Source organism: Zingiber officinale, chromosome 4B (genome assembly GCF_018446385.1).
Source record: "Zingiber officinale cultivar Zhangliang chromosome 4B, Zo_v1.1, whole genome shotgun sequence".
Lineage (NCBI taxonomy): Eukaryota > Viridiplantae > Streptophyta > Magnoliopsida > Zingiberales > Zingiberaceae > Zingiber > Zingiber officinale.
The window spans coordinates 114117517-114143825 of record NC_055993.1 but is presented as its reverse complement, the minus strand read 5'-3'; the positions used below and the strand labels follow the sequence as shown (position 1 = coordinate 114143825).

The 26309-nt window shown below is 34.1% G+C and overlaps 2 protein-coding genes and 1 long non-coding RNA gene across 3 annotated transcripts; 1 reads left to right on the top strand and 2 right to left on the bottom strand.

Annotated features, from left to right (window-relative positions):
- Window positions 1-3713: 3713 nt before the first annotated feature.
- On the bottom strand, window positions 3714-7190 carry LOC121976108. Its single transcript, XR_006110549.1, has 5 exons — window positions 6891-7190; window positions 4285-4503; window positions 4172-4208; window positions 4055-4091; window positions 3714-3975 (listed from the first exon to the last, which is right to left on the bottom strand). It is a non-coding gene; the product is annotated as an uncharacterized LOC121976108 (long non-coding RNA).
- A 3081-nt stretch (window positions 7191-10271) lies between these two features.
- On the bottom strand, window positions 10272-12139 carry LOC121978562 (pectinesterase-like; the record flags this gene model as incomplete). The annotated part of the gene is made up of 3 exons (XM_042530892.1): window positions 10272-10966; window positions 11046-11206; window positions 11280-12139. Coding segments are annotated over 3 exons (1716 nt in total), but the record flags the coding sequence as incomplete, so codon positions are not given.
- A 45-nt stretch (window positions 12140-12184) lies between these two features.
- LOC121978561 (bifunctional phosphatase IMPL2, chloroplastic-like) lies at window positions 12185-13858 on the top strand. The gene is made up of 6 exons (XM_042530891.1): window positions 12185-12196; window positions 12288-12433; window positions 12552-12616; window positions 12692-12783; window positions 13332-13443; window positions 13787-13858. The coding sequence occupies exons 1-6, from the start codon at window positions 12185-12187 to the stop codon at window positions 13855-13857; spliced, it is 498 nt and encodes a 165-aa protein (XP_042386825.1). The 3' UTR covers window position 13858.
- Window positions 13859-26309: the final 12451 nt, after the last annotated feature.

Genomic DNA, 26309 nt, shown 5'->3' with positions numbered 1-26309 from the left:
ATTAATGAATCACTTGTTGTTTGTTTCGGTTGTTTTTAATTCTTGATTCTGTTAACAGAATGCAAATTGCTTCTGAACTGTAGTCAAAGCAGATCAAAAATAGAGTCACAGCAGATCAAAAGTATATACATATTTGTTTATCAGATCAAAAATATTTAGGAATGATTTGGAATACATAATTGCTTTGACTTGGTTACTACATACTTGGATACAATATGCGTACCTATACATATTTGGAATGATAAGCAAATATGTTTATCAGAAGCAATTTAACAAAACACAATCGCTTGTTGATTCCTTACATGTAGTTTATATTTCTTGTACTAAATTGCTTCTGAACTTTTCTATCAACGTGAACAAATTAGGGTAATCATACTAGAATCTGAATCCTCAAGTCATTGTGATAGAAATACTGAAAAGAAGATGGTTTTGCATTAGATAAATTACAATTTTGTTTTACATTTCCAATGATATTTCTGTGCCTTTTTGTAGCGGTTACTCTTGAACTACAGAAAATCACGTCTTCTTTTCTGTTCCTTCCTGATTCTAGATCCTTTGTTGATTTGAAATAGTCTTTACAAAAGCTTATGATTTTCTTAGAACTAAAATCTTCCCAGAAATTGTTCTTGGATTTTTTTTTAATTCTTGATTCATTACCTATAATTCGTTACTCAAGATAAGTGAGATTAGAATTGAGTGAGCTTTCTTATTTTGTATGTAACCCCTTTTGTTAATTTCTCTTTATTGCTATGTAGAAGATAATGATCTGTATTCCTACTGTTAGTAGAAGACGCAAAATCATTCGAAATATTCGAATTATAGCATCAATGGTGAACGTGTTCAGTGTTATATATGTGATGTGGTACCGATTGTTGTTGCTACATTTTCATATTATGAGACCTCCACTTAAAACACAAAAAGAGAAAACACTTAAAATTAAAATTTATTAGAAATAAAAAAACCATCTTATTTATCATGTTTTTCAAAATATTTAAATAACAGGATTGTTTAGGTGCTTTGGATGATACATTAATCAAAGTCACACCTCTTTCTGATCAAAAACCTCGATATCACACTAGAAAAGCGAATATAACTTCAAATGTATTAGGCGTTTGCTACCCAAACATGCAGTTTATATATGTTTTACCTGGATGGGAGGGTTCTGCACATGATGGTCATGCGCTTAGAGATGCTATGATTAGGTATGACGATCTTAAAGTTCCTCAAGGTAGAATTAGTCTTGCACTAGCTAGTTAGCTTTTCAATATAAAACTTCATTCAAACTCATAATTAATGTGATTTTTTTTTAATTCTTGAAGGTTGTTATTATTTGATGGATTCTAGATATTGTAATGTGGATGAAACCATCTAAATGAGTTTCACGGTCATCAACCACATACAGCCGAAGAGTATTTTAATATGAAACATTCAAAGGCTAGAAATGTGATTGAGAGATGCTTTAGGTTGCTAAAAGGGCGATGGAAAATATTAGCTTCCCCCTCATTTTTCCCAATTGAAACTTAAATGCGTATTATTTTAGCATGTTGCCTTTTACACAATATGATTCGAAAGTACATGAGTTTTGATCCACAAGAGTTGGAACCACTTGAAGAAGATGACATGGAAGATGAACACTTTGAAGATGATGAATATGTGAGGAGTATCACTCCAACAGAAGAATGGACCAATTTTAGAAATACATTAGCACTTCAAATGTTTAATCATTGGAGTGAAAGATCACATCATTGACTATTATGGGAAAGGGGATATGTTAATGATTTTGTTATTGCATTTTCATGAATGTTTTAACATGTTTGTCATGTTTAAGAAGGCGCCTATTCTGTGAACGTAACTGTTATTCATTTATTTCAATAATTATTTTATTTTGGTTTATATATTACTCGTGAATTTTAAGGATTTGACTTGTAAATTTGGGATATCATTACTATATGTTAGGATGGAGCAAAATCAAATAGTTCGAGGGCGCGGAAGAAATAAATGCTTCTGGACAGAAAATGAGGTCCAAGTAGTAATTGCAACTCTTCAAGATATGGCTTGTGATTCTTCATGGAAGACAGATGGTGGTTTTAAAAGTAATTATATGGCTGAGGTGCATAAGAGAATGCCAAGCAAGATACCTACTCTTACAAAACAAGTTACACCTCATATTGAATCAAGGATCAAGTGGTTAAAGACAAAATTTCATATTATTAATGACGTGTAGACAAAGTGGATGTTAATGGAATGATGTGGAGAAAAAAATAACATGTGAAAAGCAATGATTTGATAGCTACTGTCAGGTAACTTTATATATTAGTGTCCGAAAATTTTTACTCTCTCAAATCTTTCATTACATATTTCCTTAAGCTTTTTTTCAATCATGTATATTTTATATTTTACAAACTCACAAAGAGGCAAAACGAATGTGGGATTTTAAATTTCCATACTTAAATCAGCTTGAATTAGTCTTTGGAAGGGATAGAGCTACTGCGATGTTGTTCAAGGGTATGTAAATGTTATTTACAATTTGAAAGTTGATCAAAATGATGAAAGTGGATGTGAAAATCTGGACGCATTCTATCATTCTTCAAATGTGTATGAAGAAGATAATAATGTGTATTTTGAATCAGAATCAACCCCCACTGCTTTGCACAACACTGATGTGACAAAGTCAACTACAAAACGAAAGCAACCATTAACATCTGGAGATAAAGTTACAAAAAAAACCAACAACAACACACTTGGATATTGGGGCACAACTACAAGACATGAATAATGGATTTCACACTTTTGTTGATGGTTTCAATGCAAATTTTGCAACCATTGCAAATGTCATGGCAGAAGAGAATTTAGGAGAAAAAATGGCTTCAGAAAGAATGAAGGATGTGATTGCTGAGCTAATAAACCTTAGTCATCCTATTGGTGATGTATTCAAAGCAGCTAATATATTCACTGTAGATAAAGATAATATTGATGTGTTGTTCAATCTTCCTTTAGAGTTGTGAAAGAACTATGTGGTTAGCCTGCTCATTCCCTCTCCAAATATGTAGATAATGGTACTGGATTTTGTGAAAACTACTTTAAAGATGACTATTATGCTGAGTTTTGTGATAATATTGTTGAGTTTTGTGATAACATTGCTGGATTTTGTGGAAACATATTTTTTTTGGTTGTTTTGGAGACATTGATCATTTTTGTTCCTTACTAAATATATGAATATCAAATTGTGTAGGATTAAACAAGTAGATGTTACTGTAAGATAATTCTATAATCAATTTGTTGTAATTTCTTTGATACTAGTCGATGTTCTAAATTCTAATAATTGTTATCTCGGTGATCGGATTTCATAAATACTACTTGGTGTGCTGTTCCTCTATAGCTTATTCAAAATGTTAGATGCTTAACAGCCCTGTTTATTCCAACATTGCTGAAATGTTTACTCAAGTGGATGGATAGGAATATGAAAATAGCTAATTGGTGTGCTGCTCCTTTGAAACAGGTAATGAGAATAGCTAATCTTCTTATTTTCAAGTTTGCACATTCAATCTAAAAAATAATAAAAATACATATATCAGCAAGAACACTCTGTTCTACTCGATCATGAATCACTCACTAATTTGATTCTCTTCTAATTCATTGTTGGTTGGTAGGTTAAAAAGCTCTTTGCAAAAGAAGTTCCAGATAAACATTGAGAAACTGCCCAGATTCAGGTGAATAAAATGAGCATTAATTAGTGAATAAAATGAGCATTAATTAGTGCATTCGAATCATCAATTTATAGCAAAGGACAAAATGTATCTGCAAGTGTTTAAAGTTTTGATCTTTTGGGAGCGGAAGAGGAGAAAGTATCATTGGAAATCTCATCCTTTTCGGTCGGTAATCGAGGGAAAAATCCTTGGAAGTTTCGAGCAGGAGTTTTGATAGAGAAAGAGGAGGAAAGGCCTTCTCCAAGAGATCTGATCATGTTCTTGATTTCTGCAATTGATCAAACAAGAAATCTCTGCGAGTTTAGAAGTTTCGATCTTTTGGGAGAGGAAAGGGGGGAAGGCCTCACCTTTCCATCTTAATCCTCCTTCTCGTGTTCTTGATTTCTGTCAGTAATTGAAGAAGAAAACAAAATCAAGTGTCGAAGTTTCGATCTTTTGGGAGAGGAAAGGGGGGAAGGCCTCACCTTTCCATCTTAATCCTCCTTCTCGTGTTCTTGATTTCTGTCAGTAATTGAAGAAGAAAACAAAATCAAGTTCGGATCTTTTCTTTATTTTGTTTGTTAAATGTGTAGCAAACCGATTAATGGCGCCACCATGGATGGAGGTTCTCCCGTCAGCGATGGCAGCGCCTCGCTACCCCAGCACGATCTTGTTCCTCTGCCCGAAGGGGTGCAACACATGAGCAGAACAAGAGCTTCAAGAACGTGCTGACCAAGTTCAACGCCAACGACCCCGACGGTGGGAGAGGATGGTGATATGCGTCTCCGGCAAGACGATGGCCAACGTGCTCAACCACCTGCTAAATAGTGTTCTTAATTGGTTGCTTGTTCATCATCTTACCAGGAATATTATTATTTATTTTAAAAATAATATTATTGTATTTATATTCCTAAACCTTTGGTAAACCAACCAGCAGTATTGGTAATTATACCTAATCAAAGCTTATAAACCAAACAACAATATTGGAATGATTAAACTCATTACCATTCCAATCTACTATCAAATCCATTCTCATTCCCATTCTTACACTCTACACCAAATGCCACCTTAATTGGGGGTCATACGCTAACATTGTACAACTGATCAGGCAGAAAATATGCCTCTGTGTACACCCTTTCAAAGCCACTTATAAGTGTCATAATCTGGAAGATAAATTTCATATGTTGAATATTCAGACCGAAAAGTCAATAACGATGCTCAAAAAGGAAAGGTAGATACAAACAGATGGTTAGTTTAAGACTCAAAATGGCCAACAGCAAATCTTGGGTTGGATTGGAGTTTGAAGAACTCGATCAAACATAAAAGACATCATTAAAATACAATTTGGGTCCAACAAGGCAAAAGTTTGGTCAAGTATATAATGCTTAATTGGAATTCAGACGAGCTGTTGTGCTTCCTGCACATAACAAAATAAAAGCTTGCCTGGGCATGATGTGCCTGGGAATGGCCTATGTTGAAAATGTGCCTGGGAATGGCCTACGTAGAAATCTTTAGAATTTGTAACAGATTATACATAGCTTATCATAGCTTGCTAGTCGTGCCCAATTCTTGCCAACTCCAATCCCAAAATGCCGAGAAAAATAGTCAAAGGACTACATAACATTATGATCAAAATACTCTTATATAACAAATTTTCAAATTTGAGAGACATCCACATCAAAAGGATCCTTTGAGTTAATACCTAAAAAGACCATGTTGGAGGAAAACAGAAGGACCAGACATTTCTCCCAAAGTTTTTTCCCCATGATGAACATGTTGAATGGACAAAAGATAACCATCTTTAGTCTCAAGCTACCGTTTTCACTAGTCTATCAGCAGTTGGAGTTGTGTTTCAAGAAACCGAAGAGAAGTTTTTTTTGTTTGCTAACCCATCAAGCTAAGTAGTATCATCAAAAGAATAACTTAATTTTGCGCTAACTAATCAAGTGCATATGAGTAGAATGGAAAAACTAATAACACAGCAATACTTTTCACATCTTGATAAATCTGAAAAAAGATCAACAAAGTAAATGAAGGAGAGAGAGACAACATCCCAATTCACCATTTCGCTAAGCTCGATACCAATATCTTGAGGTATCAATCACAAGAGAAGCATCCAGTAAAATTGAGTTACTTGTATTATGACCATGCAACCATTAAGCAAAATCAAGATAAGAAAGTAAAATAAGATAAGATAAAATACATCTAACATAGTGGTTATCACATAAATAAGACAAAAATCACATTTTGTAATCAAAATATTGATAGATAATGAGTTGGACCAAAATTGACATGCTTTATAACAAACTGTATAAGAGCAATCATAATCCTTCTTAAGAGGGAGTTTGAGGCATAGGATTACTAGAAAGTCCATTGTAAACAACCATGGTATCTCTCTTACTGTCTAATACACACAAAAAAGGTGAAATTTACATTTTAAAATAAAAAATTACTGCTAGGCAATAAAATGGAACACTTTCCAAATCTTAGATGTTCTCTAACAAACTTTACAAAGGCAATCATAGTTGTTCTTAAGAGGGAGTTTGATGCATAGGATTATCAGAAAGTCACCATTTTGCAGTCCAGAATTGTAAATAACCATGGCATCTATCTCAGTAAACATTTTTGCTGAGATATTTACACAATAATGAGTAATTTCGATAGACAGATCTATTTATCCTTTTCACCCTTTTATCTATTTGATCCTCATCTTAGACAAATTCTCTTACATTAGCAATGTCTTAACTTTCCAATGTAAAATATTTTCCCGAAGTTAAAAGAGCCCCTAAGAAACAACCACTCTGTTCATTTTCATTTCCTTATATGTTTAAATATGAGTTCTTAAGATCCTTAAGTTTCTGACAGATATTGTCAGTGGCTCAATTCATACATTGAACTAAGCTTGGCGTGGGAGGAGAGGAAGGGCGATTTTTAATCAGGTAATAGTTACTCATCCATGGTTATAGACAATGCAAGCAGGAACATATGATCGATAATAGTTGCCAAATATCAACAAAATATAACCAATCAACAAGTCTGCAAGCAATCAAGCACTAATCCAGAGTTTTCTCGATAACAAATTCGAATCTACAGTCCCCCAATACTCACGCCATTGCTTTTGTGAACAAACATTTTCGTTAAAGAGAGGTCAACAAACAATCACACTCCAACAAATCAAAGAGCAAAAGAGATAGATTTCAACACCGTGTGTTCGAAGCAGGGGTAGCCGGAAGGGCGGACGAGAGCGGTGCATAGGCTATTGGTCGCAGGCGGCGGCGCAGTCTGGCCGAGGGTAGACTCACTCGATTAGGATGGGGAAAAGGAGGCTTCGCGATCTTACCGTCGAGAGGCGAACAAAACCCTAACGCAGATCGGGGAAAAGAGGCTTGGCGATCTTATCGCCGAGAGGCGACAAAGCCCTAACGCAGATCGCTTCGCGTCACGTAAAAAGAAGGCTTCACGCGGGGGGGAAAAGGAACCTTCGCGTTGCGGAGAATTGTTAACCGGTTCAACTTAAGATTTTAACCCGTCCAAACATATTCCTTTGGCATTTAAAAATTATAAAATATTTTATAATTTATTATTTCATCAAATAAATATTAAAAAAATTAAATCTACGAAATCTAAAATAGCATTTACTACATTAATTTTATAACCAAAATTAATTCTCATATATTATTTCATAATTAATAATTAAAAAATTATATGCAAAAGAAAAAAAATCTCTAAAAAATTATAAAGATAGATACATAAGATAATAGACTTACAAAAAATGAAAATAGCGGACCATAAATTTATGTGTCTCCCTAAATTTTTTACTTGTGCGTATTATTACTCTTAATAATTATCAAAGTAATCAGTGATAAAGTCTATGGATAGAATTCACATAGTAAAAGGTGTTGCTTTTTTTTCGCAACAAAAACTATGTTTAATAGAGCTGGTGCTGCAATTGTTGTTTGTGATTGAAAACTAACAGAAATTGTGTCAACTCTTATGGAGTAGAGTCTCCTGAATGGAAAAGAATATGCAAGTGTGGAATTTTAAGTTTTAGATCGTAAGAATTTATTTTTATAGGTTCTCCTCTTTAGGAGAATAAATCTGTAAAGTAATCTCCAAGTTAGTAATTGCCTTAACTGGAATTGTAGTTTAAGTTATCGTAGAAGTAGAATTTAGTTTGATTTATTTTCCTCATTTTAAATTTTATTATTTCCTAGTTTGATTGGGTCCTTTTATGTTTACAATTCTTATTATTTTTGAATATTTTTTAGTTTATTTTCAATTTTGTTTGGGTTTGTCTTTAAAAGAAACCCATGTTAGAACAATATGTGCATGATCAAGTTTCCTTTTCCTCATATTTTTTTTTTTTTTTTTACGTGTGAGATAGTTTACTTCTTTTATAAGATTATTATCCTTCATGTTGCCTCCAATGGTTTCGGGTTTGTGTGAGTTTTGATATGTTGTCATGCTGTATTTATTTTTTATTAGAGCTCATGTGAGTTTTTATTGCTATAACACACATTCTCCATGTGCTCGCTCCCACTTATCATTCCATTGGGCTCACAGTATGTGGTGACATTACATACAGGAAGATTGATTTGGAGAAATTATAGTTTAAGGTTGCTTGTAAAAAAGTCGTGCACGAGAGCTGCCCTTTTTAATCTGGTAAAGTGAAATGGGCTGAACCATGTACTTTGACATTGGCCAGTTGTGGAATTTTGCCAATAAATTTTCTTGAACATAGACTGTATACATGTCATTGATAAGAATGTATAGGCATAATGTGACAACAATACATGACTGATCAGAGATCTTAGTCCCTCAATCCCGCCATAGCTCGCAAGTGGGAGGCGGAGTTACCTACAACAGAAGGTAATCCTTAATTTGAAATTCATCGGAGATAGACTTTGCCACTGGGGGTAATTATTGATGGTATCATATTGGGAATGAGTTGGCATTTACAAGAGAATTACTGCAAATGTTAAATCCCGACTAGTTGTCTGGGCTGCCTCAGCTCTGAGTCAATTTACTTCATATAAATTGGTCCCTGGAGAAGTAGTATTTACACCCATCGTGCAAATGAGAATGGTCAACTTAATTCTGAATATTACTGAAATGATGTCTCCTCCTAATATTGCTGGAACATTAAATAAATTATGCAGTTATTCCTCGACATCCCTTTTGTCATCCACTTTTTGTTACATTCCTACTTTCACTGTTAAATTCCTTATCTTCTGTGTATGATTTATATTTAGTTTGTCAGTCCTTTAGGTAGTCATTGTTATGATGTTTCTATTTGCAGTCTAAACCAACGTTTTGTATGTCGAAGATTGCATCATATAGCTATGAGGTTAGCATGATCGTCTCCTGTAATTATCACAGTTAAATCTTATTCAGCTCAGTTCACATTTTTTTTTTTGATTTATTTACTTGCTGATGTCAACTAAAATCGGGGCATGTGCAGTCAATAGGAGATTTTTGTATGGTTCTATTTCTTTACTTCCAGCTACATCTGTTTTCAGTGTAAGTAAATGGTGAAACTGATTTTTTTTTTTTGGTTTAGTAACATATATAAATCCACAAGTTTAAAAAGAAAGTTTACTTGGACACAGATATGTCCTCAAAGTGACCTTGCTCTGTCTCTAGGAATTACTTTTGGGTACTAGGAACATTATGGTTCCATTTAACACATGATATTGCCGTACTCGATGTATTATGACAAAAAAAATTGTTCATCTTTGCATATGATTTACACTCGATACATCAGTAGTTCATATTCATTTGTAAACTTTTTTCTTATAGACACAACAATAGAAGGAAAAAAGTATCTTAATTACTGTGGGATTAAATATTGTTGGTGAAATACCTTTCTTTCGTCTTCAAGCTAAGTCATGTTTCTTTCAATTGTTTAGCAAGTTATATGTATTTTATCATTTATATAAAACTATATCACGAGTAACCTACCGTCATGGAATTCCATCAGATGGAACATTACAATTCAGCAAGATCGACTGATAGAAAATTACCATTGAGCTTTAATGTAACACAAAAATTATTTGCACCAGATGATATTTTCTTCCTACAATAAATTTCACATCTTGAACCCTTGTGCCGGCAATGAATCCATTAAAATCTATGGTAACTCCACTGTCATCCGCTTATGAAGCTTATTAGTGGCAGTAAATCGCCCATATTCTTGCCACAACCTTCCTAGATCGTAACAAGGTTGCTTCTACGGAATGGGCTCCTCTGAACAAGGTTTATATGCCCTGTACAATTTTCTGCCGCCACCTTATTATTTGAATATCATTCACTCAAATTCAGAAGGAAAGCAAATAGTTACAACTTATACCTGTGGGAGAGGATTAATGCTTGATTGTTGCATATGTTACTCCAGATATTGTTTGACAATAAAATATGGAGAGGATTAGTTGCTGAGGATTTATGATAGGTAATTTTATGACTTTAAATTCTCATCGTTTGACTGGCTGTAAAGGAAGTACCAAGTCACATATATGAAGGCAATCGATTTTATTTTATTTGCCGGCATGGACATCCGCCGGCGACTATTCTGCTAATAGCAGCTGATCAATCATACAAGCCTAAGCGTACCGGCGTGCCGGTTTGAGGGATCCAATCATCTCCCTGTATGAAGGGCGTCGGGGTGAAGTTGACTGCGTCGTTCCGGCTGATCACCTTGAAGCCCGGCCATTTGACGCGCTTCGAGGTGTCCGCGCCAGCTCCCCTGTTCCCGTACTCCGCGTAGTAAAGTGTTTTGAGGGCGAAGTCGCCGTCCCACGGCATGTACCCCTCGGGACTGATGAAATCTCCGATGTCGGACTCCATGACCACAGTGCGGGAGAACTCCTTCCAGGGACGGCCGATGTAGCTGGGGATCTTGCCGACCGCCGCCACGAGATCGGGCTCGGCGGTGAACTGGCTGTTGTGGACCACGAACCCCGTGTCATCGTGGATGCATGTGCGCCCCTGCGCCAGCACGACGTTCTGCTGGTTGTCGAGGGGGCGCCGCAAGCTGAAGATGCAATTCTGGAAGATGGCGGCGGCGTTGCCGAAGATGAAGTCGATGGTGCCGAGGATGACGCACCCGCGGTAGAACTGACGGTTGGTGTAAGCGTAGAGCGTGTCCTGGTACGCCTCGATGCAGCAGTTGAGGAAGATGGCGCGGTCCGACTGAACCAGGAGGGCCACCGCCTGGTGCTTCGCTGCGCCCGCCGTGTTTTGGAAGCCGATCGCTATTGCAATGAATCCGTTCCCGATCGCCGCTTAATTATAGTCCCACCACACAATTAAATTCATCATTAATCTTAACCAAAAAAGCGGTAATTACGATCGGGTGCTTACCAAAGGTGGCGGTTTCAGATGTCTGGGTGCCGTCGACGAAGTTCTTGCTTCCGGTGATCACGCTCTTCCTCGAGCCGTCACCGTACATGGTGACGTTGATCATGTTCGTGTCCACCACCACCTGCTCCTCGTACACGCCTTCTTTCACGTAGATCAGATACCTTCATCGATTTCCAAGAACACATTAAATATTTCTAATTAACAGGGGATCTAGAGAGACAGAGATGAAGCTACCGGCCGTTGTAGGATCTTGGTATTTTAGCAAGCGCCTCGGAAATGGTCTTCAAGTCTCCGCTGCCGTCCTTGGCCACTGTTACGTTAGGGGTCAGCTGCTTGACTGCGCCGCCGAGGAGAAACTGTTTGACGTCGCCGTCGCGAAGCCAGTTGGGAACCCCATCCTCCTCGATCAATCGGTCCTTGGCGAGGAGACGCCGGCTGCTGCTCCCGCCGCCGATTTTGATGAGCGAAAGGAACGAGGACAAGCGGCCCACGATGGCCAAAGCGTTGCATGTCAGCTGCTTGGCGGTGGTCATGGCGGCCAGTATCTTGTCCTTTTGCTCCCCGTCAGGGAAGCCGTCGATGCAGGTCTCTTGGTAAGTGGCGGCCGCGCTGAGCCAGTTCTTGAGCTCGTGCACCTGCTCCGGGAGCTGGTTCAGGTGGTAAGCGTCGATGGCATTCAGCGCGCTGTTGAGCTCCGCCACCTGCTTTTGGCAGACCTCCACGGCGCTCTTTACCGCCATCGTCCCGATCGTGTCGGAGTGGTCGAATGCTTTGCCGACCTCGTCGACAATGATGGCTACAGTAGCACGGACGAGGTCTTTAGGAGTAGACGTTGAGTTGACTGCGTCTTTCAATTTGGATTCACAGACAGTGCGGTTGTCGGACAGCGAGCAGAGGACTTGAACGGCGTTGGGAACTTGAAATTCTTTGGTGGAGTTGGAGGAGGACAAGGTCGAGGAAGAGGAGGAAGATTTAAGGGAGGAGGCGGAGAAGGAGGAGGAAGAAGAAGCAGCAGAATTGGCAATGGCAGCTGCCGTGCAAACCGCGAGAACGAGGATCACTGAGACGGCAATCATCATGAGCTTGCGGCGTTGTGGGATTAAGAAACAAGTCGGCAAACTGTATATAATGTTGTATCGATGTTGTTTAATGTACTTTTACCTATCTTATTCTAGGTAAAAGTTCCCCTATATGCTTATGCTTATGCTCTACTAGAGAATTATTGGTGTCAAAATTTAAAAGGTTATATCGAGTAGAAGAATAAGTGGAGGCATTATCGATCAACCAATTTTAAGAGAAAGATGGGTTGGAGTTGATGGCAGAAGAACAACAATGAATGGAGAGGCAACTTCAACGGGTGCATGCAGCAAACTATCCCAAGCTTATTTGTGTAAATCTCTTTGCATAATAATATTTGAGAAATAACCATTTTACATTCAACTAAGATGTAGAACTGCCTGTAAAACTTTGGTACTACAAGAGATAATACTTTGTGTCTTCTTACAGGTACATAACAAGTCCTCATCTCTTTAGTGGGGATGCAGAAAAGGTATTTTGGCTTGTAAGAAATAAGACCAGATAGTCGTTCTCTTGTATACTCAATGAGATAGAATACATGTGACAAACACTTATATGTATCTTATTCCAGGTAAAAGTTCCCCTATATGGGTGTGATTGTTATGCTTATGCTCTATTGGCTTGGGATTTTGTTGATCTTGTTATAGAGTCCGGGCTTAAGGTGAGACTTTTGTTCTCAACAATTCTCTTTGGTATTCAATCATGTAGGGTAGTCAACCCTGTACTTACCGGCGACATTTTTTCCTTTCAAGAGTCTAAATTGTCATATACAATTTCAATCAATCAAACAAGTTATTTGATGGCTGGGGTTAATGGAATTTACTTTTACAAATTTGTGCAGACATGAGTGCAACACACCATCCCCTGTCAATGTGTGAACAAGTCACTGTTCTATCTTGGGTCATAATTTTTTTTTGCTTGTATTCTTGTGGGTTTGATCAAAGTGGACTGCTAATCCTCAAACCATAAGTTTTGTCTTGCCCTTTCTTTTGGACAGTAAAAATTTTCCATGTAAATTGATAAAATTGAAGTTTTCTGAACTAGCAAAGAACGAAGTGCTTTTGTTAAACATACTTCAAGCGGTATGAATGCCATGTATACTCCAATATTTCTCTTGTAAAAGAATGTTGAAAAATATTGTAATACAAACTACTATTATGAGCAATACATCTCCAGTGTTTTCTGCTCATTTATTTTCTCAATGCTCAGCACTACGACGTCCTCTCATTGGTACCTGTAATAGAAGACGTTGGAGGATCAATAACTGATTGGAAGGGGCTTGACGTTCAATGGGATGCCACTCTCATTTCACATCCAGCAAGTATGACTTATTTATTTTCCACAGTTTAATTTAATCTCATGGCATAAAGGGCATATTTTGTTCTCTGCGGAAGTTAACTCCTTTGATTTGATGCAATGGTCGTTATTATTCCATCCATACTCTGTCCATGCAATTTGAAGTGCTTTTCTGTAGCCCACTACTAGTCTTTTGGAAACTCAATTGTCCACTTGTCAATCTGAACTTCTCATAGTCTAATGGTTTACGAACATTAACTTTGATATGGAGCAGGATAGTGGCCTTAGTTGCAAATTTTACAGCTTTATGATTTTTGTACCTTGTAAGTTAAGCCCTAAGCAGCATGGTGGTGCATAACTTATTTCAGGTTTTAATGTCATCGTGGCAGGGGACTCCAATATCCACAAGCAAGCTTTGGATGAATTACAGTGGAAGTAAACTCGACAGATAGATATTATAATGGTTGATTAGCACTTGAAAGAGTGAAGGATGACATGATTTAGCCAATATTTGGTCAATGTTGGGAATCATTCCCCAGTTGTGATGAGTATGGTTTGATCACAAGAACCAAATTCTGGTGTCATATATTTATTTATAGATGATTCATGTGTTGTGCTCAACCATATCACTTCTAATGCAATTTTTAATGGATTCATTTGTAGATGCTCCATGTGTTCTGCTCAACCATGTCAATCCGAGTGCTATTTTTAATGCATTATCTCATATGTATTTCACTTTATTGCATTTATAGAGTAATTCTAGCTAATTCAACTAACAGATCTTTAATGTTTATAGCTATTATTTGGTGGTATTGCGGATGTACTGCAGCCCTTTTTACAACACCCTTTGATGTGATCAAGACTAAATTGTAGACACAATTAAGTGAGTTTTTAATTGTGTATATTTTTTTAATGGATGGTCTAGATACGTATACATTGAGCATGGACAATCTTCTATCACAATGTTGCCCATTCAATGTAATTTCTCTTTTTAACCAGGTTCCTGGTTCTTGGGGAAATACAATGGAGTTTTCCATGCACTGCAAGAGATTACTCTTCCAAGGCATAATCTGACCATGACTTTTTTTTTTTTTTTTGACACCAATGATTCTCGAGTAGAAGAATAAATGACAATAGGAGTCATAACTGAACTTACCACTATTGAGAGTATGGAGAATCATCTACTGGGGATCAAGATGCAAATGGAACGGTTATGGTTGAGCAATGTGTCCAAGTTATTTGTGGTTGTAAAAATGGACCGGGAATTAAAGTAAGCGTCACCAAGGAATGATTCTCTTGCAATGCACAGCTCACTGGCTAAGTTTTGCCAAAAACTTGAAAGTAAAATTAGATTTTGGCACCAGTGTGTGAGCTTACATTTAAAAAAAAAATAGTTGATAGGAATATCCTAGGAACTAATGACTGAAGAAAAGCATAAATTGAACTGAACAATTTTTCCAGACTACGCAACCATTACTAACTTTTAAGTTATTTACTACCATTGTTCGTTCACCTTAACAATTGGAGAATGATTCCCAACAGACATCCGTGGAACTGTGATCAAATATTGGTTAAATCATGTCATCCTTCAGTCGAGCCGAACTCGAGCTGACTTAAGTTCGAGCTTTGCTCGACTCGATTTATATTGACTTGACTCGAGCTTGAGCTCACTTGAGCCTCAAGAGTTAAGCTCGAGCTTGATATTTAATTATAGGTTTGAACTCGAACTCAATTTTTTTTAAAATTTTTTTAATTATTTTTTAATAAATAAATTAATATATTATATATTATAAAAATATATATTATTATTGGTTCATTTGAGTAGATAAGTTGAGTCAGTAATAATAGGCTCGAGTTTGGCTCGATTTCTAATCGAGCTGGGCTTAAACTCGATTAACTTCGAACTCGAGTTGAATTTTAACTGAGCCGCTCACTCATGAGCGACTTGTCATTTGCACCCCTATGCCCTATGACTCGTTTAGTAAATTGATTTCAATGAATTAAACTTAATAAAATGGATTAAAATCTATTCAATAAAACTAATCAAGTTGAAAAAAAATTAATAGGATTAAGAATCATTTAAATAATTAAGTAATGATACAGTATGTTAATTAATTAATTCATCAATTAATTTATTTTACTCTTTAATATTATAATTATTTATTTTACTTTATCTGATTAATTAATAGTATAAAAATCACTATAGTTTAATTATTTGTAATAATTAGGGATAAATCATAGAGGGTTTAAGACATATTAGAGTAACCATCTATACAGTACTTATAGAATTTTCAAAAAATATCTCTAAGGTGTAACATAGTTCGAGGCGCATGATTTCGTAGCTGAGAGGTCCAGATCCAAAGGGATTTGATATTTTATTTCAAAGAATAGTACTATTCCCTTGATTTTTTATTTTAAAGAATAGTATTATTATGGTGTTTGATTTTCAAAAATCAACATCGTTTTAGTCTCGCATAAATTCTAAAATTAGTACTATTGTAGTGTTTGTTTTTTTTTAAATCAACACTATAATATTGTTTATTTTTAAATGCAGTATCGTAATAGTGTTGTTTTTTAAATCCAATACCACAATGGTCGTTAGATGGGGTAAAATAAAAATCAAAAGTGCCCTTTAAAAAATACGAAGTTAAGTGTTTTTTTTTTAAGTAAGTTTTGCAACTTTAAGTGTGATCAATTGTTGCTAAATAGAAGTATAATAATATAAATTATTTAAATAAAAATCAAGTAAATTTTAATTTACAAAACTAATTATTTGTCATAAATCTATATATATTTACAAAACTAAGTAATTTTGTAATTTTAAGTGTCATCTTAAGTCTTTTCAAGAGGATCTCACATTCTCTGAGAAGAATATAAATTAGGGAGGACATTCATCTTACCTCAGAGCCGGACCTAGGCTAATCTCATGAAGTCATTGTTGTAGGCTATATATATATATATATATATATATATATATATATATATATATATATATATATATATATATATATATATAAAAAGCTCAAACTCAAATTAAAAAAATAAATAAAAGGTCAAAAAAACACACACACCCAGGGCGGATGCACATGATCCTCCCTAGTTAATGCCTACAACATATGTTATGTCTCGATTGGAAAAGAATTCTTTGATCTATTATAGCTATTTTCTATGTTAGTAAAATAATACCCCTGGGCACATCCTAATTTTATGATTGCTCTAGTTGCTACTAAAACCTTGATCCATATAATGACTTTATTATAGCACTACATGCATTAATATGTAGAATTTTCACATGCTCACCTGAAGCATCGAGACAGAGTTGAGTAAGCATAAGCTACCTTGCCTTATTCATCCTGTCCAACTCATTTTATTTCCAATGCTTTTATTTTCACTCAATAGCTCTGAGTAAGCATAAACTTCAAATTCGAGTTCAAATTTGTGTGCAAGCTAAGTTCCAGTTCGAGTTGGCGTCCAAGCACTTGTTATGATGACCCACTCAAAAATCTCAACAAGACGTTGCTAGCTTTTAGAGCCTGTATTTGGCAGGACTTCTGCTTGCTCCCTTCAGCATGTGATATGTCGGTTTCAATGGAGCGCACTGCTTTGGAAGTGGCATAACAGTTCCCGAACTCTTGTACTAATTAACATGCATGAGAGTGCCAGCCAAGCCCAAAAGTTATAAATAATTAAACCCATTGACCATAAACTCCATTATTCTAAGTGTTTCAGGTTACTTCTAACTGACAATCCCGAGATGTTTCTATGATCATGTCCCCATCCCCCAATCAGAAAGCGCCTCACCGGCGGCGAACCGATCACATCACTGATCAAAGTGATCTCGCTTGTGCCTTGTAATACTTTGTCATCCCTCCTTGTTGTATTGATGTATTATTTGATGTAAATATGATATATTTAAATTTTATTATTATATATAATAATTAATTGATTTGTGTTCCTTATTGACCTCTCGATATCTAGTCCTAGCTCCGTACAAACAAAAACTCATAGATTTAAGTTATATTTAGGGCTTTACGTTTTCTTAATCTCTTCTATCTAACTAAAAGAAAGAGCGATTGTGGGAGACGGCAATGCCCCGACGACAAAAACAAAGACAAAGGTGATCAATGATTTTAATTCTAAATTTTCTCTTATATACTAATTTCAAAACTCTTCGATTTGTCTAGTTGAATTAATATTACACATATGTTATGTTATTGGAAATATCTCAAATAAATCTTACTCAAATTAAAAAATTTAAAAAAAATGAATAAATCTTGAAAGAATATTTTAATATTTCTTTTAAGAACTTGATTTTTTTAAGATGTAATATTATCTTGATTGTTGGTTATTTTATATCTAAATTAAAATGTGCAGTGACAAAATGACGACTTACATGAATTAAAATGATTATTTAATTTTATATATATATATAGTATTGATATCCTGCGTGACACGCACAGTATGTGATTGTGCACGACAGTACGCGTCGCGTAGGATATCAACTTTTTTTTAAAAAAAAAATTGAATTAAAAAAATAATTAAAATATTTTTTAAAATTTTATTTTACTTTCCAATTGGGTTATATTTTGTAAGTTATTTTTTTTTTAAAGATTTTATCTTTAGGGTTTAGATTTTCCAATTAGGTTATAGTATTTAGTAAAATAAAAATAAAAATGAAATAAATTTAAGTATTTATGGAGTATTGTAATGTGTTTAGAAGATATATTCATGGATTAAGGATTTATATATAAGGAAATGTTGATTTTTTTAAAAATTTAAAATCTAAATAATATATATATATGTTATTATTTGTTATTATTATTTTTTTTAAAATTTTGAATTAAAAAAATTAATTAAAATATTTTTTAAGATTTTATTTTAGGGTTTATGCATCTCAATTGGGTTATAATTTTTAAACTAATTTTTTTAAAGATTTTACCTTTAGAGTTCAGGCATCCTAATTGGATTATAATGTTTAGTAGAAAGAAAAATTAAAAATAAAATAAATTTAAATATTTATGGAATATTATAATATGTTTAGGGGATATATTTATATATTAAAGATTTATATATATATAAATATTATTTTTTTTAATTCAAATTATAAAAAATAAAATAAAAAATATCTGATATGCTGTGCAGGCAGTAATGTATTGTGCGGCGCGTATATATATATAATTTTAGGCAATTATAAATTTATAATCACACTAACATTTTATAAATTCTAATTTTTTTAGGTATTGCATAGAAAATAGCCAGATGTGTTATAGTTAAGTAACTGTGGATAATCTTTTAGTTATGATTTAATTACATCACTTATACTTTGAATATTATATGCTATTTAATTTATATGTTTTATTTTATATTTTTTAGGTTTAATTAAAAACATTATTATTAATTTTAAAGGACCCATTTTTAAAATTCCATTCAAACACACAAAAAAAAATCACAGTTACAACAATCTTTTATACCGAAAAGATTTAACACCTAATCAAAAGAATTACTTTCACCTAATCTATGGCATCTAACATCCGATATTAACTGCGCCATCCATGCAACACGTAAATCTATGCACAATTGAAAATAAACACATGTATTTTCAAGTCATGTATAACCTTGGTTATGTGATTACCTGGTAATCACATAACCAAGATTATGGGGAATAAAATATAATCAAATGTTGTTTGGTTCAACCTAGGTAAAGCAACAAAAACTTGTTTGTTTGAAGGTTTTAATGAATATCCTAGTTTAATATTTTACCGTATTACCCTCAATTACAAAACCAAATATACATAATATTATTATTATTATTTATTTTTAAATATTTTTTACTTTTCTTTTTCCTATATATTTTTTTACTTTTTTATGTGTTTTTTTATTTTTTTAATGTTTTTATATTTTTATATTATTTATATTTATATTTCTTATTTTTTTACATTTTTTTAATTTTAATTTTTATTTATTTTTTTTATTTTTTTTATTTTTAAAATTTTTTATTTTTTAAAAAAAAATTAAAATTTTTAAAATTTTTTAACATTTTTAAAATTTTTATTTTATATTTTTTAATTTTTTAAAATTATTTATTTTTTTTTAAAATAAATTTTTAAAACATTTTTAATTTTTTTACATTTTTTTATATTTTTTTACATTTTTCCTCTTTTTTTTCATATTTTTTCTTATCGGAGGGTATTTTTGGTAAAAAAAAATCGTTAACCCCGGAATCAAGAAAAACCTTAGTTTTTTGAGGTTTTCCGATTCCAGGCTGCATGACCCTTTTGCTGACGTGTCAGGAATAAAGCATTAACAGGAAATCATCGAATACCTAAACCAAACAAGGTTTTTCTTGATAACCTTGGATAGATAACCAAGATTATCAAGAATAACCCTGAACCAAACGTACCCTTAATAGTCTATAACAAAAATTGTTCCGAATCAAACAATCAGCATCCATGCCTTGTATTTATTACGTATTATGGTATATCAAAATTCGAATTTCAATAGAATGAATATTCTAATGATAAAAATTATTTAAATTTCAATATAGTACATATACCTTATAAAATATATCAAAATATTTGATATGGTACAATTTATATAAAAAATTTTAATATACTATTTTGATACCAAAATTTAACTTTATACAAATTTGTATCATACTAATTTTTTATACACGAAAAATTCAATATGAATTTTTATTATATAATTTTTTTTAATAGGGTATACAATTTAGAATTTTAAATAAATTATAATTAAAATATCAATTTAAAATAATTTTTTAATATTTATTTTATCTTTAAAAAAATATCAAAACAGATTTTTATCAAAATTACTAAATTACCTCTATGTTGGAAACATTTAACCAAATTAAATCAATTTTAAATAAATTTAATTAATTATAATTAATATTTAAACAATTTTAATCAATAATAAAATAATTTTAACTATAATTACTTAATAATTTTAATATATTAGAGCAGCTCTAATTAAAATTATTATAATAATATTAAAATATACCGTGCCCTTTCAATAATTTTTTTTAAAATAAAATGTAATGAAAATAGAGAGAGAAAATAGCTCTTTTATTTTCTATTGGAGGGGAAAAAAATTAATATCATTCCAGGGTCACACGACAAAATATCACGAAAGTCATTTTACCTAGAAAGCTCTTTTATTTTCTAGATATAATGTTTGGTGTTAGTGTAACGCATGGCCGATACAAAGTTTGGTGTAAAATTATTGGAAGATATTGGATCACACATTGTATATTTTTCAATGGTAATATAATTATGTCTCAAAACAAATATTTGATAGCAATTAATGACATAATTAATTGCTAAATATAAATCAATGTTGAATAAATTATTTCTACATATGATTTATTCATGATATGTCTGTCATAATTATCAATGTTGTTATAGCATATGTCATTAATAGTTGTCATATTAATTGTCATGTTATTTATTAAGATAAATATCTTATGTGATTAATGTACTTTTGATAAATCATTTACCATAATATATTAGGAAATAATGTCCTTTATATGATTATATGAATTTATGCTTAATTGATTTAATTGTTGACTTCGTTAAGGCATTACCTTGTTGCGATATTTTTAATTAATTTTAAATCATAATTATTATTTTCATGTATATAATTATGGTACGTATGATTGAAAGCATGACATAAATATATTAAATTTAATGCGAGACTCTTATTTATTTTCATGATAAGTCGACCCAACGGGAGATTTATCAATTAAATAAATAGGAATAATGAAACCACACTTATGTTACATTCTTATATTAAAATTAATAATTGACCCAATCGAAAATTATTATTTTAATTATTGAATGGAATTTATTATAGTATGAATTTATCTTCTGTGGGATGAATTCAACTATAATTATATTAAAGTTTTTATGGAAAAAAATTTATGTGCATTTATTACAGTCAACCCAACGGAAAGTTATAATATTTTGCTATTTTTTAATGGAAAACTTATGTTTAATTTTCTATAATAATTTAGTATTAACACACAATTTAATCGTAGTTCTAAATCAATTCTGCCCAACGGTGATTTGAATTTAGTTCTATGATTAAGTCACCAAGGAAAGGTTGAAAAGAGCAAGATAAGAGGTCACCAAGGAAAGGTTTAGACCAGGTAGGGGGGTCGCTGCACGTATGACAGACAGAGATCGACCGAACGTAATAAACTGACCGAGCATATGAGTTCGGTAAGGCATGTTCGACCGGGCTCCATAGACAGGCCGAGCACTAAGACATTTATTCCCGCACGATCCTTAGCATACGGCTGACTAAGGGGAGACCGACTAGGTGAAAAGGCTTATATACGCCCGACTGATTAATCTCGATCGGCAAGGCATGCTCGACCAGGCTCTATAGACTGACCGAGCACTGAGGTATTTAGTCCCGCACGATCCTTAGCATACGGCTAACTAAGGAGAGACTAACAAGGTGAAAAGGCTTATATGCGCCTGACTGATTAATCTCGATCGGCAAGGCATGCTCGACCGGGCTCCATAGACCGGTCGAGCACTGAGGCATTTAGTCCTGCATGATCCTTAGCATACGGCTGACTAAGGGGAGACCGACCAAGGGAGAAGGCTTATATACGCCCGACTGATTAATCTCGGTTGGCAGGGCATGCTCGACCGGGCTCCATAGACCGACTGAGCACTAAGGCATTTAGTCCCGCACGATCCTTAGCATACGACTGACTAAGGGGAGACCGACCAGGGGAGAAGGCTTATATACGTCCGACTGATTAATCTCGATCGATAAGGCATACTCGACCGGGCTCCATAGACCGATCGAGCACTAAGGTATTTTGTCTTGCACAATCCTGGGCATATAGTCAATCGAGGAAGAGTCTACTGGGTACCATTGTTTGTATACGCCCGACTGGATAATCTCGGTCGATAAAGTAGAACCAGACGGGTTTAATAGACTGGCCGAGCATGGAAAGCAGATTAAATATAAAGGTCTCCAACCTTGCACGGTTTCCTGGCATATTTATAAATAGTAGAGTCATCATCGGGTATAAATAACTAATCAAGTATAGAATACCGGACGAGACTAGTACAACAAAAGATACCCCTCACATATACAGAATAGCCTTATGTGGTTAACCATATGAATGTAACAGGTGAATTACAAGAATATGTTATCATATGATATCTTTATTAATTTGGCGGCAAATAGCTTCTAGAATTTTCCACAGGTATGCTAAACGATAAAGAAGGTACATCTGAGTAAGAAAAAGATTCCTTAAACTATTATTACAGTTTTAGCTTACATCATCTCTTAACAAACTTTAACAAACCGGGGTCCACCTCATGACTGTAGAGGTTAGATAACGTGGAATAAAAAGGGGAATCCTCTCTACGGGCCAGGTACACAAACATAGGCATTGCATCACAATCAAACCTTAATTTTCATCTTCTTCCACACTGTTTCCCTTGTTTCTCACCGGAGACTAACTTGAGCGTCGGGGGGCCTAGCCAGGAATTCCCACCCCGGTCTTAGGTCACTAACGCTTTGTTGGTTGATCTCATTGTGTGTAGGGAGAGGAGATCGTTCACTAGATTGCCGAGACTTGGTCGATCCACGGAGGCATCTCACCGGAGTTTATTTTTGCGAGGTACTGTTCATAGATCCACTTTGATTTTCTCAGGTCTATCATTCTGCACTTAGGCTCTTGTGAGGTCCGCTATGGTTTTCTCGGATCCTCCCTTACTCGTCTGCATTAGAGTTATTATTGATCACCGCTCATCGTCACCCAGTATTTCATCTCGTAAGCTCTCAGACATGATCAAATGCATTTTTTGCGAATCTGTGGGAGCAAATTTATCATTCTCGTACTGTATGTGGAAGATATTTTACTTGCCTATAATGATTTAGGCATGTTACGAGAGACAAAAGATTTTCTATCAAGTAAATTTGATATGAAAGATTTCGGTGAAGCCTCTTATGTTATAGGCATTGAAATTCATCGGGATAGATCTCATGGAATGTTGGGTCTATCTCAAAGAGCCTATATTGAAAAGGTTCTTAAAAGATTCAACATGCATAATTGTTCTTTCACAGTTGCACCGGTCTATAAAGGTGACAGGTTCAGTTTATCACAATGTCCTAGGACCCAGTTGACGCTTAATGAGATTGAGCAATTTCCCTATGTATCTGTTGTAGAAAGTCTAATGTATGCTTAAGTGTGTACGCGTCCAGATATCGCATATATTGTTGGCATGCTTGGTCGATACCAAATTAATCCAGGAATGGATCATTGGAAGAATGCAAAGAAAGTTATGCGATACTTACAGGGTACAAAACATTTCATGATCATTTACAGGAGGTCAGATTTTCTCGAGACCATTGGATATTCTAATTCTAACTACGCAGGATGCCTCGATACTAGAAAATCTACATCTGGATATGTTTTTATGTTATCTGGAGCACCTGTTTCATGGAAAAGTACAAAGTAGACTATTACAGCGCCTTCTTCTACCATGGAAGCGGAATTTGTAGCCTGTTATGAAGCGTCGTGTCATGCTATATGGATTAAAAAATTTATCATGCAACTTCAAGTGGTGAATTCTATGTCCAGACCATTGAAAATATTCTGCGATAATCAAGCTGCCGTATTCTTTTCTAAGAATAACAAGTCAGGTAGTGCTTCCAAGCATATTGGTATTATATATCTTGTTGTGAAGGAAAGTATCCAAAACGTGTTAATATCCATTGAGCACATTAGTACTGGTGCTATGGTGGCAGACACATTGACAAAAGTCTTGCCTCGTCCCAAGATGTTTCGCGAGCATGTGCATAACTTGGGACTTTTTGCAAGCTTTAATTTATAGAGGGTATTTATTTGTTTGGATATTGCTTTGTGATCACATTTGTAATGGTTTGGATCCTGTTTATGATCATGTAATTTATTGTTTTTATTTGCGCATTAACGTTAAGCATTATAAATAAATCACTGAAGGACCACTTATGTTTATTGAACTATAACATTGACAGTGTAAGATTGTGAGTTAGGCACGAATTTATTACATATGATTTTAGATCTTGGCCTATATTTGATCAATTGTGGCAAAAAAAAAAAAGGCGAATACGTTCGCCCCCAGCGGCCCCGCCAACCCGTCCCAAGGCCAACACGAAGGAGGTAAATCACGGGCGACTACTAGCCTTTGGAATAGTGACTAGCACATAAGGGAGGTATTTACCTCGGCTTTGCCGAGATTCGAACTCCAGACCTCATTGTGGCAACACCTCATGTGCTAGCCACTAGACCCATCCGAGGGGACGGCCTATATCCGATCAAACATTTAGATGATGTGGATTATTAAGGATATAGTGTTGCTGGTATATTAAACTCATTTTGAAGCTAATTATGTCCTTTGACCAAATGAGAGAATGTTGGATTCAACGAGATCCAATCCATGATGTTGACCTACAGATTATAATTAGTTGGTTATTTCTTAATAATTTATTTAATTAGCCAAATCACTAAAGCCTTGATAGACGGACTAGTGATTGTATTTCTTATTGGGCCGGTCTCATCTCTTGCTCTACCTATTAAGAATTAGGATTTGTTGTTATTATAAACATGCACTTAGGTCTAACTTATTTGAATGCTTATTTACATATTCTTAAACACGACGGCTTACAACAACCCTAAAAAGTACACACGGGAATCCATCTCCCCTCGTAGAGGTGAAAATCGAGTCTTCAATGATGTCGGCGCTCAATGTAGGTAATTTTTATTCTCTAAATTCATTTTTATACTTGATAAGATCCGTTTTACGATAAAAATCTTAATTATGAAATCAAACTTATGTCACATTCTACCACCTTAAATTAAATCTAACAACAATCACTTCACCAACTTTATCTAGCATGGTTTTTTCATTTTCTTTGCTCGTCCCTAGCAATGAGTCAACATCTTCCACTTTTCAAATCTTTTCTAATTAATAAAAAAAATGGTGCAACTAATAAGACGGTAGAAAAAGTATTTACTTCTTCGCAATAGTCATACGAGTGGACATGATAATGTTTCTATTATTTTCTAGAAGAAAATATATTAAATGTGTGTTTCCTACGCGAGAAGGAAACATGAGTAGAAATAAGATGACAGACAAAAATTAGCCAAAATCGATGAAGGACAACCTAGAGAAAATTTCTTCAATTTTCTTTAATTTTACTGATGTCATATTTGGATGAATAGGTTATTGATTTGACAGGGCAATCGATTGATGGATAATAACAATCGACTGTCAATTAAAAATTAGCCCTGACTTAGAGGCTACAAAAGAAGGATTTCAAAGAAATTTTCGATATCAATTTTGAGGGTTTAAAAACGAAGTACTACTACATTTCCGATCACAAAGAGATAATTCAAACTAACAAAAGAACAAGCAAAGCAAAAAATTTATTGTAAAGTCATTTTATTTTCATTTGTACTTGCATTCTTATTTCTTATTGTATTATTGTGAGAACAAGTTGGAGGTTTTTCCGCTCTTGGAAGGCATCAGACAAGAAGAAGGTTTAGCAACGGCAGATCGTTAGAATTAGACTTTAGATTAGAAACACTAAGGGATGAATATTAAGTAAAGTAAAATTAAGGTGTTGTGTATGTGATGTAAGTTTGATTTAAATATTTCGCTATACATTCAAATGACGAGTTCGTAATCGAGACGAAGGATCGAAGTTATTCACTTCCCGCTAGCATCTTTAACATAATCAACATTAATTTTCATATTAGAAGTTGAGTGATCAAATTAAAAACTAAGTAAACGTTAATTTAATTTTCAAAATGGACTCAATTTTGCCAAATTAATTTTTTAAATAGTTGAAAATTAAACATGTTGT